Source organism: Suncus etruscus, chromosome 3 (genome assembly GCF_024139225.1).
Source record: "Suncus etruscus isolate mSunEtr1 chromosome 3, mSunEtr1.pri.cur, whole genome shotgun sequence".
Classification (NCBI taxonomy): Eukaryota; Metazoa; Chordata; class Mammalia; order Eulipotyphla; family Soricidae; genus Suncus; species Suncus etruscus.
In genome coordinates this window covers 33,066,473-33,084,337 of record NC_064850.1, presented here as the reverse complement: position 1 = coordinate 33,084,337, position 17,865 = coordinate 33,066,473, and the positions used below count along the sequence as shown (strand labels likewise).

At 36.9% G+C, this 17,865-nt stretch overlaps 1 protein-coding gene across 1 annotated transcript in view; it reads left to right on the top strand.

Moving 5' to 3' along the window:
* Positions 1-17,865, top strand: part of EML5 (EMAP like 5) — a 219,618-nt gene that overhangs the window by 83,133 nt on the left and 118,620 nt on the right. The window contains exons 12-17 of the mRNA XM_049769917.1: positions 3,025-3,131; positions 4,697-4,815; positions 5,839-6,025; positions 10,122-10,227; positions 11,636-11,729; positions 15,208-15,308. Of these exons, the coding sequence (XP_049625874.1) occupies positions 3,025-3,131; positions 4,697-4,815; positions 5,839-6,025; positions 10,122-10,227; positions 11,636-11,729; positions 15,208-15,308 (714 nt within the window). The remainder of the gene's footprint in view (positions 1-3,024; positions 3,132-4,696; positions 4,816-5,838; positions 6,026-10,121; positions 10,228-11,635; positions 11,730-15,207; positions 15,309-17,865) is intronic.

Sequence of the window (17,865 nt, the reverse complement as noted above, 5' to 3'; positions counted from 1 at the left end):
AGAGAGAGGTAAGACCTTGACAAGTGGAGGAAGATCTGGAAACAGGATTGGAAAAAAAGAGGGTCTCTCTCCTAAGTCTGGGAATGCGATGGGATTAGAATAGGGTGGAGAAGCCAATGCCTGGATCATTGCTGATGGGACCTGGGGAATTCCAGAGTCAGGGTATTGAGAGCTGGGAGAACTTACAGGGTACATTCAGGATACAGGCCTGGGAGGCTTGAGACATGCAGATAGTGAGGTTACCTAAGCTACTTCTTTACCATCTCCTCAAACTTTGCCTCCTGGGCCATGGTGTCCTGTTACTGTTACTCTCGGCTTTGGTGAACTCCATCTCATCCATGCCCTCGCCCGTGTACCAGTGCACCTCCGGGTGTGGCCCAAAAAACAAACCAAAAGAAAATTTTAAGGACTTGTGTTTGCCTTTTAATATGTCAAATAATGAGTAAAGAAGCAGTTGTTTAGCCAAAATCTCGAAACAACCCAGCTGCCCAACAGTAGTTGAGTGGCCAAAAAACTATGGTATAGCCACACAATGGAATACTATGCGGTTATTAGAAAAAAATTAAGTCACAAAGTTTGCCTTTATATGGATTGATATGGAGACTATTTTGCTGAGTGAAATAAGTCAGAGGGAGAGAGATAAACAGAATAGTCTCATCTGTGGAACTTAAGAAAAATAAAAGACAATGGGGCCAGGCGGTGGCGCTAGAGGTAAGGTGCCTGCCTTGCCTGCGCTAGCCTTGGATGGACCGTGGTTCGATTCCCCGGCATCCCATATGGTCCCCCAAGCCAGGATCGACTTCTGAGTGCATAGCCAGGAGTAACCCCTGAGTGTGTGCCCCCCCCCAAAAAAAAATAAGAAAGAAAAAAGAAAAAAAGAAAATGAAAAGACAGTATAGTAATAATATCCAGAGACAATAGAGATGAGGGCCAGAAGCACCAACCTATGATATGAAGCTTACCACACAGAGCAGTTAGAAATTACTACACTGGGGCCGGAGTGGTGGCGCAAGTGGTAGGGCATTTACTTTACACGCGCTAACCTAGGACGGACCAAGGCATCCCCAAGCCAGGAGTGATTTTTGAGCAAATAACCAGGAGTAACCCTGAGCACCACTGGGTGTGGCCCAAAAAACGCAAAAAAAAAAAGAAAATGGAAGGAAAGAAGGGAGGGAGGGAGGGAGGGAGGGAGGGAGGGAGGGAGGGAGGGAGGGAGGAAGGAAGGAAGGAAGGAAGGAAGGAAGGAAGGAAGGAAGGAAGGAAGGAAGGAAGGAAGGAAGGAAGGAAGGAAGGAAGGAAGGAAGGAAGGAAGGAAGGAAAAGAAATAACTACACTAATAATTACAATTGACAACGATAAAAAAAATACAATGTCTGTCTTGAAGACAGGCAGGGGAGGGGGAGGAGCGAAATGGGTGACATTGGTGGTAGGAAAGTTGCACTGTTAAAGGGGGTGTGCATTTCATGGCTGAAATCCAAATACAAACATGTATGAAACCATGATGCTTAAAGAAATTACTGTTAAAGAAAAAATATATAGTCATCTCCCAGAGATGTTGAGTGATACAGGGTCCACCCCTGGCATTACTTGGTAAAAAAAAAAAAAAAAAAAAAAAAGGGAAAAGAAGCAGTTGTTAACAAAACAAATATTTTCTCTGCATTGTGGGAGGTAGTACTAAGCTTTGTATATGTGTGTATGTTTATATATATAATATTTATATGTGTATATATAATGAATTTTAAATAGGCGATACCTTCAGTAGTTCTGGGGATGATGAGAGTATCTGGCCACTCCTAGTGGCACTTGACCTGGCATGCTCCAGCCATTGGGTTCTCACACCAAGGGCTTCTTAGAGGGCTATAATTGCTATTTCTGGTGCTGTCAGACCATGTGCCAGAGATCAGACTCAGGGCCCTGTACATGCCAGGCCTTTTTATATCACCTCAACTATCTCTCAGACCCCTGTATATGTTTTTTTAATTTGTTTATTAAAACATCATGATTTATTCATAACATAATTATTTCAGGCAAACACTGTTTTCAACACCAGTCCCACCCACCAGTGTGACCTTCCTTCCACTTATGTCCCCAGTTTCCTTCACACTTCCAGCCAGTCCCTATAACAGACACATACTAAATTTATTTCATATAGCTTACTCTAAGATAACTTAAAGGAATGGCAAAAAAACAAAAAAACAAACAAAAATAAAACATTAAAAGTTATTTTGTGATGACTGGTTGCTATATGATTTTTAACCTGGGTAAATAAGTCAAGATCATCTAATACAATATAACAATCCCTACATTCATATACATAGAAAAAATTTCAACCATAGTATCTAAAATATATTTAATTAACTTTTGTATTTGGCTCTCATTAAGATAATAATCCTGTCTTTCTACAATATTTGTTGAGGGTTATATTCACTTAAAATTTTTATTAAGATTTAAATTCCATGCACAGAAACCAGAATCTTTAACTACAGAAACCTAATACCAACAACAGCTAATGTGCAAAAAAATTTCACTGGGACCACAGAGAATGATGACTCAGGAATTAGACAACCTAGTATGCCTGGAACCTGGAGTCAGTCTTATGCCAGAAAATTTTAGGGATAAGTTCTCCTTGTATTTAGGCCAAGGCTTTTTTTTTTTTTTCCATTTTCCCCATATTTTTCTGGGCCTATGCAAACAAAAATTGCCACTCTCACACCCTTATTACTATTTTTTTTTAACTCTTATCCTTAAAAAAAAAAAAAAAAAGATGTAAATTCCATTTGGCAGTCATTGGGGCAAGTGTGAAGGGAAGCCAGTGAAGAATTTTTTAGAGGAGCTATTGAATTTGCAGGGAGTGGAGAGGAAGGTGATCATTAGTAAAGTTTGCTGATATCAGTGTTACTTAAATAGATCATTTTATTTGTCTTTTGATTTGTAGTGTATATATATAATGAAATACAGAATTATGCACTATATGGTATGTTTTGCAAATGAATCTTATCAAACATTTTATTTTTTAAATTGCAGAAAGTCTGGCAGATTCTAATAGCGATGAATCAGATTCAGATCTGTCTGATGTTCCAGAATTAGATTCTGAAATTGAACAAGAAACACAGCTCACCTACCGTCGGCAGGTAGGTTTTAAAATCTTTTATTCTCCCACACACACTCCAGAAACATTTATTTTCTTCTCTTTATCTCTATTATTTTTTATCTGGTTTTATATTTGATTGTTTTGTATTTTCCAAGAAATGTGAAGTATTTCAGTTTTCCCTTTTTGAGTTAAAGTATTCTTGTATAAGAGATCAGGAGCCTAAGTGGTAGCACAGAGGTAGGGTGTTTGCCTTGCATGTGGCTGACCCAGGACGGAAGTGGGTTCTATCCCACGCATCCCATATGGTCCCTTGAGCCAGGAGTGATTTCTGAGTGCAGAGTCAGGAGTAACCCCTGAGCGCTACTAGGTATGGCCAAAACAAACAAACAAACAAACAAACAAAAAAGAGAACTGAATGATGATATAAGTAAGGCATTTGCCTTCGACATGGTGAATCCAGTTTGATTCCTAGCACTAAAAACAGAGAACAGTTTAGCCAAAAAAGATTTTTTAAGGACTGGAGAGATAGTACAGCAAGTAGATTAAATCTTCATATGGTTCCCCAAAACTACATATTGTCCCCCAAACTGTAGGAGCATTCCTTAAATACTGAGCCAGTAGTAAGCTCTGAGCACTTTCAGGTGTGGTTCATAAAAAAGCAAAAATAAAATATACTTATGTAAAATGTTCTTTTATAAAAACGTGATAATACTATGGGATTATTAATTATAGAATAGACGTTCTGCTTATAGAATTTTGTCACAATATGTTCCTGTATTTTCTCAATAAAATATTCTTTTAGGGGGCCAGAGCAGTGGCGCAAGCAGTAGGGCATTTGCTTTGCACGTGCTAACCTAGGACGGACCGTGGTTCGATCCCCCGATGTCTCATATGCTCCCCAAGCCAGGAGCGATTTCTTTTTATTTTATTTTATTTTATTTTTTGGTTTTTGGTCCACCCGGCAGTGTTCAGGGCTTATTCCTGGCTCTATGCTCAGAGATCACTCCTGGCAGGCTCGGGGGACCATATGGGATGCCGGGATTCAAACCACCATCCTTCTGCATGCAAGGCAAACATCCTATCTCCATGCTATCTCTCCAGCCCCCAGGAACGATTCCTGACCGCATAGCCAGGAGTAACCTCTGAGCGTCACTGGGTGTGGCCCAGAAAAAAAAGTTCCTTTGTGAAGCATAAACATCTTTTGGAAGACTATACAAGAATTTTTTAGTTATATTATGGAAAGTATATACTAATTTTTCTTTTCAAGGAAGCAAATTGCATAAAGAACCTTTCTATTCAAGACATTGTTAAAAATTTAGTGATCAGGGCTGGGGAAGTAGCACAGCAGGGAGGGCATTTGCTTTCCACATTGTCAACCTGGGCTCAATGCCTGGCATCCCAGATGGTCTCCCGAGCACCACTAGGAATAACTCCTGAGTGCAGAACCAGGAATAACCTCGGAGTACCACTAAATGTGGTCCCAAAACAAATAAACAAACAAGTTAGTGATCAAATCAGTGATCAAATCAAATCATATATCTGGGTATGTGTGAACACCTTTATTGAGATGTATTCTAATATTATGTCTGTGTACATTATTTAAAGGTTTACAAAGAAGATCTACCTCAGCTTAAAGAGCAATACAAAGAAAAACAAAACGAGGGCACTTCTAAAAGAAGAGATCGGGCTCCCGGAAATAGTATTCGATTACACTTTATTCATGGGTATAAAACATTTATTTTTTTATTTATGTATTTAAATTTTGCCTAACTGTCTGTGTGACTTTGACAAATCACATAATCTTTCTGTATCTCTTCTTTCTTATCTTTAAAGTGGAGATATTGTACCTACTTTTTAGAGTTCTGAGAAGGCAAATAAGGCAGTACTTGTAATGACTTAGAACTTTGGTATATTATAAGCATTATATAAAATTTCACTAAGTTAAAAATTCTTATCAAAGTTTAGTATTTATAAATATGGATCTCTTGTTAAGGAAATCAAAATAAGTAAAATATAACAAATTATTATAAATACATCTAATTTGGAATGATACTGTGGTAGTCTTGGCCTTCTTTTGTCTTCTAATTCAGATAAAATAATTTCTGAATTCACTTAGAACATCTGGTAGTATAGATCTCATATTTCAGCCCAGCAACAATACATTTATAATAAGACTTCCTTATCAGGCATTCATATTTTTGACTGAGTAGTAATCTATTAAGAATTTGAAGATGGGGGGCCTGGAGCGATAGCACAGTGGTAGGGCGTTTGCCTGCACACAGCGATCCAAGATGGACGGTATTTCGAATCCTGGCATCCTATATGATCTCTCGTGCCTGCCAGGAGTGATTTCTGAGCGAAGAGCCCAGGTGTAACCCCTGAGTGCTGCTGGGTGTGACCCAAAAACTAAAAACAAACAAACAGAAAAAAAAAAAGAATTTGGAGATGGGTTTATTTAGTAGAATTTTTTTTTTCTCAGTGTCAAAATAGGCATTACTTCTGTGAAGTTTAGTTTTATATATGGTAGTTCTTTGATGAGGACTAAAAATTCCTTTTCTTTTCATGTAAATAGTAGTATACTATGTACATTTTCTACACCTTTTTCCTCTTAGTGTTGCTTAAATTAGTTATTTTTAATAAGAACAGTTTATAAAGCCTTACAAGGCTTGATATTTCTGCTTTGTTTGAATTGTTCAGAATCATGTAAGATAAATATATTAATTTTATATTACCTTTTCTATATTTAGTTACAGAGGTTATGATTGTCGAAGTAATTTGTTTTATACTCAAATTGGTGAAATTGTGTACCATGTGGCAGCAGTGGGTGTCATTTATAATCGACAGCAAAACACACAGCGCTTTTACCTGGGTCATGATGATGATATTCTCTGCCTGGCTATTCATCCTTTGAAAGACTATGTGGCAACAGGCCAGGTATGTAACATCAGACCAGAAAGGGTAGATATATATATACTCAGGGACCAGCGGCTATTCTCTGAGATACTTGGCCAACCAGGCCAGATGATTCATGACACTGTTCAGGACAGTGGTGCTGAAGAACACCAGAGCTTTTAACAGTACTGCTTAGGAGCCTTCAGGAGCATATCCCATCAGTGCTTGGGGGGTCCAGGCTGAGGACCAAATTCAAGGCCTTCACATGCAAGAGCTATCTCCCGGGTCCCTCTATGTTTTTTATATTGGATATAAATAAAGAACTCTCTTATAGCACAGTTATGCACATTGTTTTCAGGAAGTTGGAACTTTGTACTTCTGGAATGAAGCCAGTTTAAATACTGGTACTTTACTACCATGATTCAGGGAATTTGGGCCATAGGACATTACTAAATGCCTATTGAAAGGAGGCTACACATAGATTTTTTTCCCCTATTTTACATTTCACTTTGACATTTTAATGAAAATACAAGTTAATAAAATAGTTTATTAGCATATGTAGTCTGCATCCCATGGAAGAAACTTCAGTAAGAGTCTGTTTCCACTAAGGAGAGTGGGTGTTGGGGGTTGTTTGGGCCACACCTGGCAGTGCTCAGGGATCACTTCTGGTTATACTTAGGGTAACATAAGTGATTTCTACGGGCCAAACCAGATTCAGCTGCATGCAAGATAAATGTCTTACTGTAACATGTACTATCTCTCCATTCCCAAAGTAGAATTTATATCCTCAAAATATTATATACAAAAACTTATGTAATCTATAAATTATCACTTAATAAAATTTAAAAATGATTATATATATTCTGCCTTTATAAAAAATATCTGTGTAACATGGAACATTTTCTCCGTTTACTACTTTCAATTGTCTTTAGCTTAAAAATAATGTTTTTGTCATCAAGCTCTAGACCAGGGGTCTCAAACTCGCGGCCCGCAGGCCGTTTGTGGCTCTCTATACAACATTTTGTGGCCTGTGGCCGGCCTTCAAATATTGCAGTATTTGCGATTATTCACTTACCGAATAATCGCAATAACATCGCATTAGTAAGAAAAAAATCGCATTAAACATTCACATACCCCGAGCAGTTACGTTTGGGGTATGCAAATGTTTAATGCAATTTTTTGAAATTTTTTTATCTTACTAATGCAATTTTTTATTGCTAATATTCAGTAAGCGAAATCCCTTATGCAGCCCTGCCTCACCCTGACTTTGCCTCCTGCGGCCACCAGGTAAATTGAATTTGAGACCCCTGCTCTAGATCCTTTGCTTCTGGCTTTATGTAAACATCAGCACTTCTAATTTAGGCCCTGCATGTTCAAAACCTTTCTCCCCAAACACAGGTTCACACTACCTTCTCTGTTTTCACAGTTTTCCACTTCTTATCTAAAGCAATAAGTCTAGTTTTTATACGCTTCTAAAATAAATTATTTCTTAAAATTGTTCAAGATCTTGGAGTAATAGCACAGTGAGTAGGGTGTTTGCACCCAGCTGATCTACCTGGTTCTATCCTCGGCATCTCTTATTGTCCCCTGAGTCTGTCAGGAATGATACCTGAGCTTAGAGCCATGAATCAGAGCTCAGTAACCCCCGAGCACCGCTGGATGTGGCCCCAAAACAAACAAAAATTGTTCAAAGTCTAGGCCATAGTGATAGTACAGCAGGTAAGATGCTTGCCTTGCAAGCAGCAGATCCAGGCTTGATCCCAACACCTCTTAGAGAGCCCTGAATGCAGAGATATAAGTAAATCCTGAGCACCACTAGGTATGTTCTCAAAACAAAAGCAAAAAATTATTTTTCAAAAGAAATTATTTTTCTGGGTCCGGAGAGATAACACAGCGGCGTTTGCCTTGCAAGCAGCCGATCCAGGACCAAAGGTGGTTGGTTCGAATCCCAGTGTCCTATATGGTCCCCCGTGCCTGCCAGGAGCTATTTCTGAGCAGACAGCCAGGAGTAAGCCCTAAGCAATGCCGGGTGTGGCCCAAAAACCAAAAAAAAAATTTTTTTTTCAAAATTTAAAAAATATTAAGGGGCCAAAGAAATAGCACAGAGGTAAAACTTGGTTTAATCCCTGGTACTATTCCCTGAGAACTGCTAAGTGTAACACTGGAATCCCCTAATAAACATTAGGTGTGGCCCAGGAGACCCTAAGAATTGCAAGGCTTGAGCAGCACTGCATCCTGGGGCAGACAGATTAAACTACGGTCAAGAATTGCTGGGAATGGCCCCAGCACCTCCTGGGGACCACTTGGGAAAGAGAATGAAAGTACTTCTGACTTTTGAAAATTATATAACTAAATATTTCATCTGACTTTTGAGACTTATACAGCTAATGTGAATGGTATTTTGATGTTCTGATATAGTTATATTTTTTGGAGAATAAAGTACAAAGAATACCCTCTTTGCAGGAATTAAAAATTAATGTGAAGTTAATAAAAAGCTAGAAAAAAATTCGGCAACTTTTATATTTCTTTTTGAAAATACATTATCATTTTTCTTTTAAATACATATTTTAAGAGTATGTTGAGTATTAAACTGGAGTAACTGAAGTATCAAATTGTACCATATTTTGGAAACTTTGTTGGTTTTTTTTCCAGAGAGATAGCACAGCGGTAAGGCATTCGCCTTGCACACAGCCAACCCAGGACGAAACTGAGTTTAATTTCTGGCCCCATATGGTCCCCCAAACCTGCCAGGAGCAAATTCTGAGCACAAATCCAGGAGTAAATCCTGAGTGCTGCCAGGTGTGGTCCAAAAACAAACAAACAAACAAAAACTTGGAAACTTTGTTTAATTTATCAAATATTTGTTGACTGTTTGAAAATAAAAAGCAATAGGAAAAAATAGCTTAGCATGGTGCACTATCAGGAACTAAGAATATGGTTTAAACACTGAGTGAATTATAGTGTATATACATATACACACACACACATATATATAATTTTCTAAAAATTTTACCCTTTAGGTGTCTTGACAAGACACCCAAGACATAACATGTGTAAAGTGGTGAGAAATGAGATTAGGCTTCTTCCAAACTCAGTTATCCTTGTATTGCTACAAAATGATGTCATGATCAACTTGATTGCCTAAGCCTGAAAACAGACTTGTTCTCCATTCTCCTTTATGCTTTTGTGGCCAGCCATTCCTAACATGACCTACTTTAGTTGCTCTCAGCAGAGCTAGATTCTCTACCCTGAATATATCTTTGCTTTTCTATTATGGTTTTATTTTACTTTTTCTTTACTCCCAATAAAGTGTTCTGTAATTCTCAACTGTTGATGTTGCCACCAACCAGTCTCCTGCTTTCTGTTTTTTCCAGCCAGCCATTTTCCAAATCTATCAGTAATTTTTATTTTCTCCAACATTATTAGTAGTTTTGTGCCTATGTATGTACTCTTGGACAATTCTCTCCTTCTTCTCTTCAATCTCAAATTTTCTAGCTCCTTTTGAAATTTATAAAAACATGAGCTTGCCTTGCTTTTTCTTCTCTCCCTATATTCCTAATGAGATGCCCAAATTGTGCTCTAATAACAAATATTACCTTTGCCAGCACTGAATATTATTTTTAAAGCCAATGATATCCACTTGTGAGCTATGAAAAAATTACCTACTGTCTCTAGGTATTGGTTCTTGCATCTTTTAAAATAAAATTGAAGTTCTTCTTACTTTCTGAAGGCCAACCTCAAGTAGTATCCCTTTCATAAAGTTTTTTATTTAACAACTTTCTGTTGTTTAGGGGCATATATTACCAGATGTCCTTATTTAAGTGAAGAGACTTATTTTTCTAGTGAGTTTGCAAATTTATCTGGATGTCATAGCACTGGAATACTGACAGTAATAGGTGCTCTGGATTCTTTCTATTGGTGAAATATAGAATAAAATTTAGGAGTTCAGTGGTAGTAGAACATTCCTAGAAACACCGAGTCTTACTTCATTTGCTTTTGAGTAACTATAAAAGAAAATATATAGAGTCTGCCATAATTTTTTATTTTTATGTCAATAGCAGACATGATAGAGGCTGCAAAGTTTCTTGTTTTGTTTTTCATTTAATCATGTAAAATGACTTTTGTAATTCTCTTTTAGGTAGGTAGGGATCCCTCAATTCATATATGGGATACAGAGACTGTTAAACCATTGTCAATATTAAAAGGGTACCACCAGTGTGGAATCTGTGCTGTTGATTTTTCAGGTATGGCTTTATTCTCATGGCTTTATTCTCTCTTAGTAAGAATATTGAAAATCTAGAGATATTTAGGCAATTTCAAGTCAAAATTGGTATTACCTAGCTTGTCATTTGACTGTGACCTTTATAATTTTTATTAGATATGCATATTGTTGTTCTAACAGATTAAAGTGATAAAGTTGGATTTACTGGCTGGAATATAAGTACTAACAGGTATACTTTTTGATACTCATTAAAATAATAAGTTTTTATTAAAATAAAAATGTCTTTGCAACATCTAAAATGATGTTACCATTAGTTGGATGTGACTCCTTCTTTGAACAGGCATTAGTTTCACTTAATGTTTTATAGCCAACTTCAAAGAGTAAACTTTGAAAATTCTTAGAGTAAGATCTGTGATGTGAGAATTGAGATTCTTGTTAAGTAACATTTCAAGCGAATTCTAAACTGACTTATAAAAATAATTTTTAGATTATACTAGCTCTGTGCTGTATCTTTAAATTTTTCACAACTGTGTTCACAGTGAAAGCTAGTATCAGAAACAGGAGGGGTAGATACAGAATTTTACATTAATAACTACAGTTTTATATTAAGAAGCAGTAAAATAGGGGAGGAACTGAGCCTCAGTAGGGTGCTTGCATGTGTGAGAACCTGGGATTAGTCTAAAAACCAAACAAATAAAAATCAGTAAATTAGTGTATTCTAATTAAAGTGATAGTAAATTATCTGTAAGGGAGAAAATGAGGATACATATTCAAAAGATTTGTTCGAAGTTAATAAATTGAAGACAAACAGAGCCAAAAAGAGAAACACCACTGATAGTGATAATGAACTAATTGAAATTTGCAAAAAGTTTGGCAAAGTGCCAAATGATTTATTTTATTTGAATTTTTACCATCTCTAAACACACTCATACTTATTAAAATAATCAATATCACTTAGTTTAATAATTCCAATGTTAATACATTTAACAGTGTTGTTTGACAATAGTTACAAAATTATTGACCTTCGCTATTTATTAATTGCAGTAGGCAGATATAACCAACATCTTTCTCATTTAATTTTCATAGTCACCATGATTGATTATGGTATATTTATTTAAACACTTCTTAGTTTTTCTTCTTATTTTTAATTTATTTCCCCTATATCTCCCTTAACCCTCTATTCTTGATTCAAGGTAGCAGATAAATAACAGTAACTGAAATCAGAGACAATGTCTGCGGATTAGAGGCTTACAGAAACTTCTCCCTCTATTCCCATAAATTCTGGTTCTTATTACAATTATATTCATGCTTAACTTTCAACATGTTTTGTAAAACTTTAAATATGGAGCTGTGATTTTAGAATTCATATTAGGTGTGTTTTATTTTCTGGTTATTAATGGTCAGCATACCTCTCTGATTAATTTTCTTAGCGGATGGGAAACGTTTGACTTCAGTTGGAATAGATGATAGCCACAGCATTGTCTTGTGGGACTGGAGGAAAGGAGAGAAGCTTTCAGTGACAAGGTAGGGGGGAAACTTGATGAAACATTGCAAAATACTGAAATTACTTTGAACGTAAACACTTTCTAAGATAAAACAGTTTCATATCAAACAAACATGTTAGCTTTATTACCAATGAATAAGTAGTATAGTTTTGATAAAAAGTACATGTGATTTCATAAATTACTTAAAAGACTTACTCCTTGTAAACATCATGTTATTTTTATCTAACCCCATAAAAAATGGGGAGAAGAAATTAACATTTCCGCAAAGAAGAAATACAGATGACCAAAAGACACATGAAAAATGCTCCACATCACTAAACATTCAGAAAATCAGAAAAACAATGATGTATCATCTTATACCAGAGAGAATTGCACACATCACAAAGAATTAGAACAATTAGTGCTGCCTGGATATAAGGAGAAGGGGACTCTCATTCACTGCTGGTGTGAATGCTGTCTAGTTCAACCTTTTTGGAAAGCAGTGTGGATATTCCTTAAAATATATTCCTTAAAAAATAAAAATATTGGAGGTAATGTGTTTGCCTTGCATGCAGAAGGATGGTGGTTCGAATCCCAGCATCCCATATGGTCCCCCAAGCCTGCCAGGAGCGATTTCTGAGTGTAGAGCCAGGAGTAATCCCTGAGTGCTGCCGGGTATGACCCAAAAACCAAATAATAAATAAATAAAATAAATAACCTGGAAATTGACCTTCCTTATGATCCAGCAATACCAATTCCTAGGGTATATCTGTAGGAACATAAAAACACAATACAAAAATGCCCTCTACACTCCTATGTTCATTGCAGCACTATTCACAATAGCCAGAATCTAAAAGTTACCCAGGTACTCAACAACAGATGAGTGGTTAAAGAAAATGGTATATCTGCAAAATGGAATACTATGCAGCCATTAGGAAAATAAAGTAATGAAAGTTGCTTATACATGAATGAATGTGGAGACTATTATGCTGATTGAAATGAATCAGTAGGAGGAAAAACAAAATAATCTCACTCATCTGTGGAATAAGGAAAATAAAAGACAGTTTAGGGATGATATCCAGAGATAATAGAGTTGAGGATTAGGAGGTAGTAGTCATGGTAGGAAGCTTGCCACAAAGAGCAGAGAGTACATTTAGAGTAGAAAAGGGTCTACTATGAAAGGGACATGTATGGCATCTTTTCATTAACAGTAGTGAAAAGCGGGGCCGGAGAGATAGCATGGAGGTAAAGTGTTTGCCTTTCATGCAGAAGGACGGTGGTTTGAATCCTGGTATCCCATATGGTCCCACGTGCCTGCTAGGGGCGATTTCTGAGCATAGAGCCAGAAGTAACCCTTGAGCACTGCCGGGTGTGACCCAAAAACAAACAAACAAAAAAAAAAAAAACCAGTAGTGAAAAGCACAATGTCAAAAAAGAAATGAGAGAAAGAGAAGTAAAATGCCTGCACCAAAGTCAGACGGGAAGTGTGAGTGGGAGAGAAGAGGGCATCAGGGAAAGTGAGAGGTAAATTGTTGATATTGGTGGCAGGAAATGAGCACTGCTGAAGGTTGTTGTACATTATATGACTGTAACTCAATTATGAACAATTTTATCTGTGGGGGAAAAACGTGGTATGAACAACCTTGTAACCATGGTGTTTAAATAAAAAAAAAAAGAAACATAATAGGAGAAAAAAAACAAAACATGTTGTTTTTTTGTTTTGGGAACCACATATGGTGGTGTCTGAGGACTATTTCTACCAGTACTCAGATCATGTGACACTTGGAACAAATTTGGACCTCTCACAGCAAAGCATAGGATTTCGTTTTTTGAGCTTTCTCTCTGGCCCTTCAACCCACTTTTAAAAGTAACTACAATATTATTTTGGAAGTAACTATTGGTTTAAACCTCTGTACAAGAAAAGTGAATTTTGATGCATTGCAAACTATGAGAGTAAAAAGAAAATATTTATATTTGGTGAAAGAAGATACAGGCAAGATAGATTGCAAAAGGAGATTTAGATTATTTTTGTTTTTTATTCTTTATTTTCCAAGCTTATTTTCCAGATTTTCTAAAATGAGCATATACTATTTTATAATAATAAAAAATTTACAATTTCTTCATTGAAAACTGTATTGAGGGGCCAGAGAATTAGCATTGTGATAGGATGTTTGCCTTGCATGCAGCTGACTTGGAACAGACCCAGTTCAATTTCTGGCATCCCATATGGTACCCGAGCCTACCAGGACTATTTTTATTTTTTTGGATACCAGGACTATTTCTGAGTGAAGAGAAGAGCTAGGAGTAGCCCCTGAGCACTGCCAGGTATGACCCAAAACAAAAATTAATTAATTAATTAATTAAAAGGAAAACTATTGGTTAAGATTTAGTGGTTTACAATATTATTAGTATTGGTTTCTCATGCACACAATTCCAATGCCACACCTGCTTCACCAGTGTACCAACCTCCCTGGCAGGCTCAGGGGACCATATGGGATGCTGGGATTTGAACCACTGACCTTCTGCATGCAAGGCAAACACTTTACCTCCATGCTATCTCTTCTTTTAAGGAGAAAATAATTAACATGTCAAAGACTAATTTTTTAACTTCCTGCTCTTAAAATGGGACTTTAAAAATTAGAAATAAATTATATTTTATTTTTACACTTTAGGTAATAGCAGTGGTCCTCAAACTACAGCCCACAGACCACATATTGATTTGTTCCTGTTTTGCTTCTTCACTTCAAAATAAAATATATGCCATGTACATAGGAATGTGTTCATAGTTTTTGTTTTTACTATAATCCAGAACTCAATTGTCTGAGGGACAGTGAACTGGCCCCCTATTTAAGAAGTTTGAGGTCCACTGGTAGTGTTACAATAATGTGTATGTTTATACTATTGATAAAAAAAAGTTATAATGCCACCACCACCCAAGTGGAGATAAATACTAATTGGGAGTATGTAATTCTCAAATAGAATATAACAGGTCCTCTATTTTTGAAAAGGTCATACTAAGCTACAACTAAAAAAATTTCTTTAACTTGTTTATATCACAATTTGTATATTCCCTGTGCACTGTAGTATATAATAGCCCTGATGTGAAAAAAAAAAGTTCAGTTCTTACTGTTTCCTTTATTTGGGATTCTGTTGAAAAGAGTTAACTTACTAAAATAATAACAAAGCCAGGGAGATGGCATAAGGGATAAAGCATATGTCTAGCATATGTGCAGTACTGAGTTCAATGCCTGACACCACATGCCCCTATAAGTACCAAAAGGTATAATCCTGGTGTCTCCTGTGTACTTCTAGATGTAACCCTGGTAGTCAACTCCCAGTACTGCAGGTTCACAGCACCATAGCACTGTCCAGGCTGTCAGGACTTGTACTACAGGGACACATACCCCCAAGGATAGCCACCACTGAGGGTGGCCCCTTAAAAGTAAATTTGAATGAAGTCAAAGACTACCGTAAAATTATTTATCTTTAGAATTAAAACATTTTGTTATTTATTTCAGAGGAAGTAAAGATAAGATTTTTGTTGTCAAGATGAATCCTTATGTGCCTGATAAATTAATTACAGCTGGAATTAAACACATGAAGTTTTGGCGCAGAGCAGGTAAGAAAGCTTTTTTATTTATTTTTATATTTTTTTGAGGGGTGGCCACATCTGGTGACAATCAAGGGTTACTCCTGGCTATTTGCTCAGAAATCGCTCCTGGCTTGGGGGACCATGTGGGATGCCAGGGGGATTGAACCTTGCAAGTTTCGTCCTAGGCTAGCGCTTGCAAGGCAGAGACGCCTTACCTCTAGTGCCACTACTCCAGCCCCAAAACTTCTTTCTTTTAGTATATAAACTAAGCCAAAAAAGGAAAATTGATAAAGATTCTTTACATACTATAAAATGATGCAGAAATGGAATGTGAGCAATTTATAACTGTAAAATTATTTATTGAGGAAGTTCACATTTAAAAAATAGTCTTGGCAATAGAGATGAGAGCCAGGAGGACCATTTCATGGCAGGAAGCTGATGACAAAGATTGGGATTACAATTAGAATAGAGAAGGGGTCACTAAACAATAATAGAACTGACCACTCTGGACAAAAACAGGGTGCTGAAAGGGGAAAAGTGATATACATGGTACCCCTTCATTAACAATAGTGCAAACTACAATGTCAAAAAGGTGGGGAGGAAGAGAGAGAGAAGTGAAATGTCAGCCCAGAGGCTGGGAGGGGTGGAGGATTAGAGGGATATTAGGGACACTGGTGATGAGAAAGGTGCACTGCTGAAGGGAGTTGTACATTGTTTAACTGAAACTCAATCATAAACAATTTTGTAGCTAAGGTGCTTAAATAAAAATTTAAAAAAAAAGTCTCTCAGTGTAAAGTGGGGGTAGAGCCATAGCACAGCAGGTAGGGTATTTGCCTTGCAAGTGGCCAGCCTGGGTTCAATCCCTGGCATCCTGTAAGGTCTTCTGAGCCCTCCAAGAGTGAATCCTGAGTGCAGAGTCAGGAGGAAACGTTGAAAACTGTTATGGTCCAAACCAACAATAAAATAGTCTCTTGAGAGCCAAAACCATAGTACAATAGATCGGGCACTTGCTTTGCACATGGCCAATCTGGATTCAATCTCCAGAACCCCTTATAGTCCCCTGAGCACCCTCTCAGAGTAATTCCTGAGTATAGAGCCAGGAGTAACCTCTATGCACTGGCAGGTATAGCCCTAAAACAAAACAAAATAATGTCTTTTTTTCCACAAAGAATACTGTATTATCTATGCCTTTCAACTAAAATATGTAAAAATAGGAAGTGAAATGTATATTGGAAAAGAATGGACATTGAATGGAGAATGATAAATACTGCCTGATCTTTCATCTGTAGATGAGTGAGAAACAAAACAAGAGAATAGCCAGTATCAAATGCAACAAATCTCTTGACCTTGGATTACAGAATTTAGAATACCAGTTTAGGATGGAAGTGGGAAGAGGGAATGTATTATTCAAGGACATAATGCAAGGACATTGGTGGAGGGTCTTAAACAAATATTAACACTATTATAAATATGTTGTCTAAATTATAATAATTAAAATTTTAAAACTTTAAAAGAATTAAGTTCTTTTTTGGCCGGAGAGATGGCATGGAGGCAAGGCATTTGCCTTGCATGCAGAAGTATGGCAGTTCAAATCTCAGCATTCCATATGGTCCCCTGAGCCTGCCAGGAGCAATTTCTGAATGTAGAGCCAGGAATTACCCCTGTGTGCTGCCAAGTGTGACCCAAAAACCAAAGGAAAAAAAGAGAGAGAATAAAGGAATAAAGTTCTTTTGAAGTCTGAAAACAGTTCTTTTAATATATAGTATGGAGTAATGTCAGTAATTGTAACTCAGCAGGGATCAGGAGTTACTTTTGATTTTATGCTCAGGAATTACTCCTATTAGACTTGGGGAAACATATGGGATGCCAGGGATTAACCCTGGGTCAGCTGGGTGCAAGGCAAATACTCTACCCACTGTGTAGTGTAAAGCAAATCACTCCAATCCCATCTTTGTAAATTTTTTGTTTGTTTTTATTGACCATACCATGTTGTTCAGAGACTACTCTCAGCATGGTGCTCAGGGGACTCTGGTTCCAGAAATTAAACCTGATTCTCCTTCATGCAAAGTATATGCCATAGCCCTTTGAGTTATTGCTCCAGCTTATATTTCTGATTTTCTTATTGAAGGAGGTAAATATTACTTTCCTCTCTTTATCTTCTTTATAACTTCCTATAACTGATGATATATGTTAAACCGACTTTTACAGCCAACCTCTTTATTATAGGCCAGTTTAATGTGCTGACTAGTAACTTAAACTAAAAAGAAAAGAGTAGTCTTAATGAAGACTTTTCCTAAATTCAAATAGCTGTCACGTTCTAAATTACATAGGACATGAATTGATTTACAGAGTTGGATTTATTATTTTAATCACAAAAATTTATCAGGCCACATTACACTTATAAGTATTTTCACAGGTTGGAAAGATATTTGGGGGGTTAAGGTGCATGTAGCCTTGCATGTAGCCAACCTCAATTTGATTCTTGACAATGTGATGAGTGATCTGGGAACATAAAGCCAGTAGTAGGGCCTGAGTGCACTCAAGTGTGGCCTAAAATAATAAACAAACATTGATATTTTCGGGC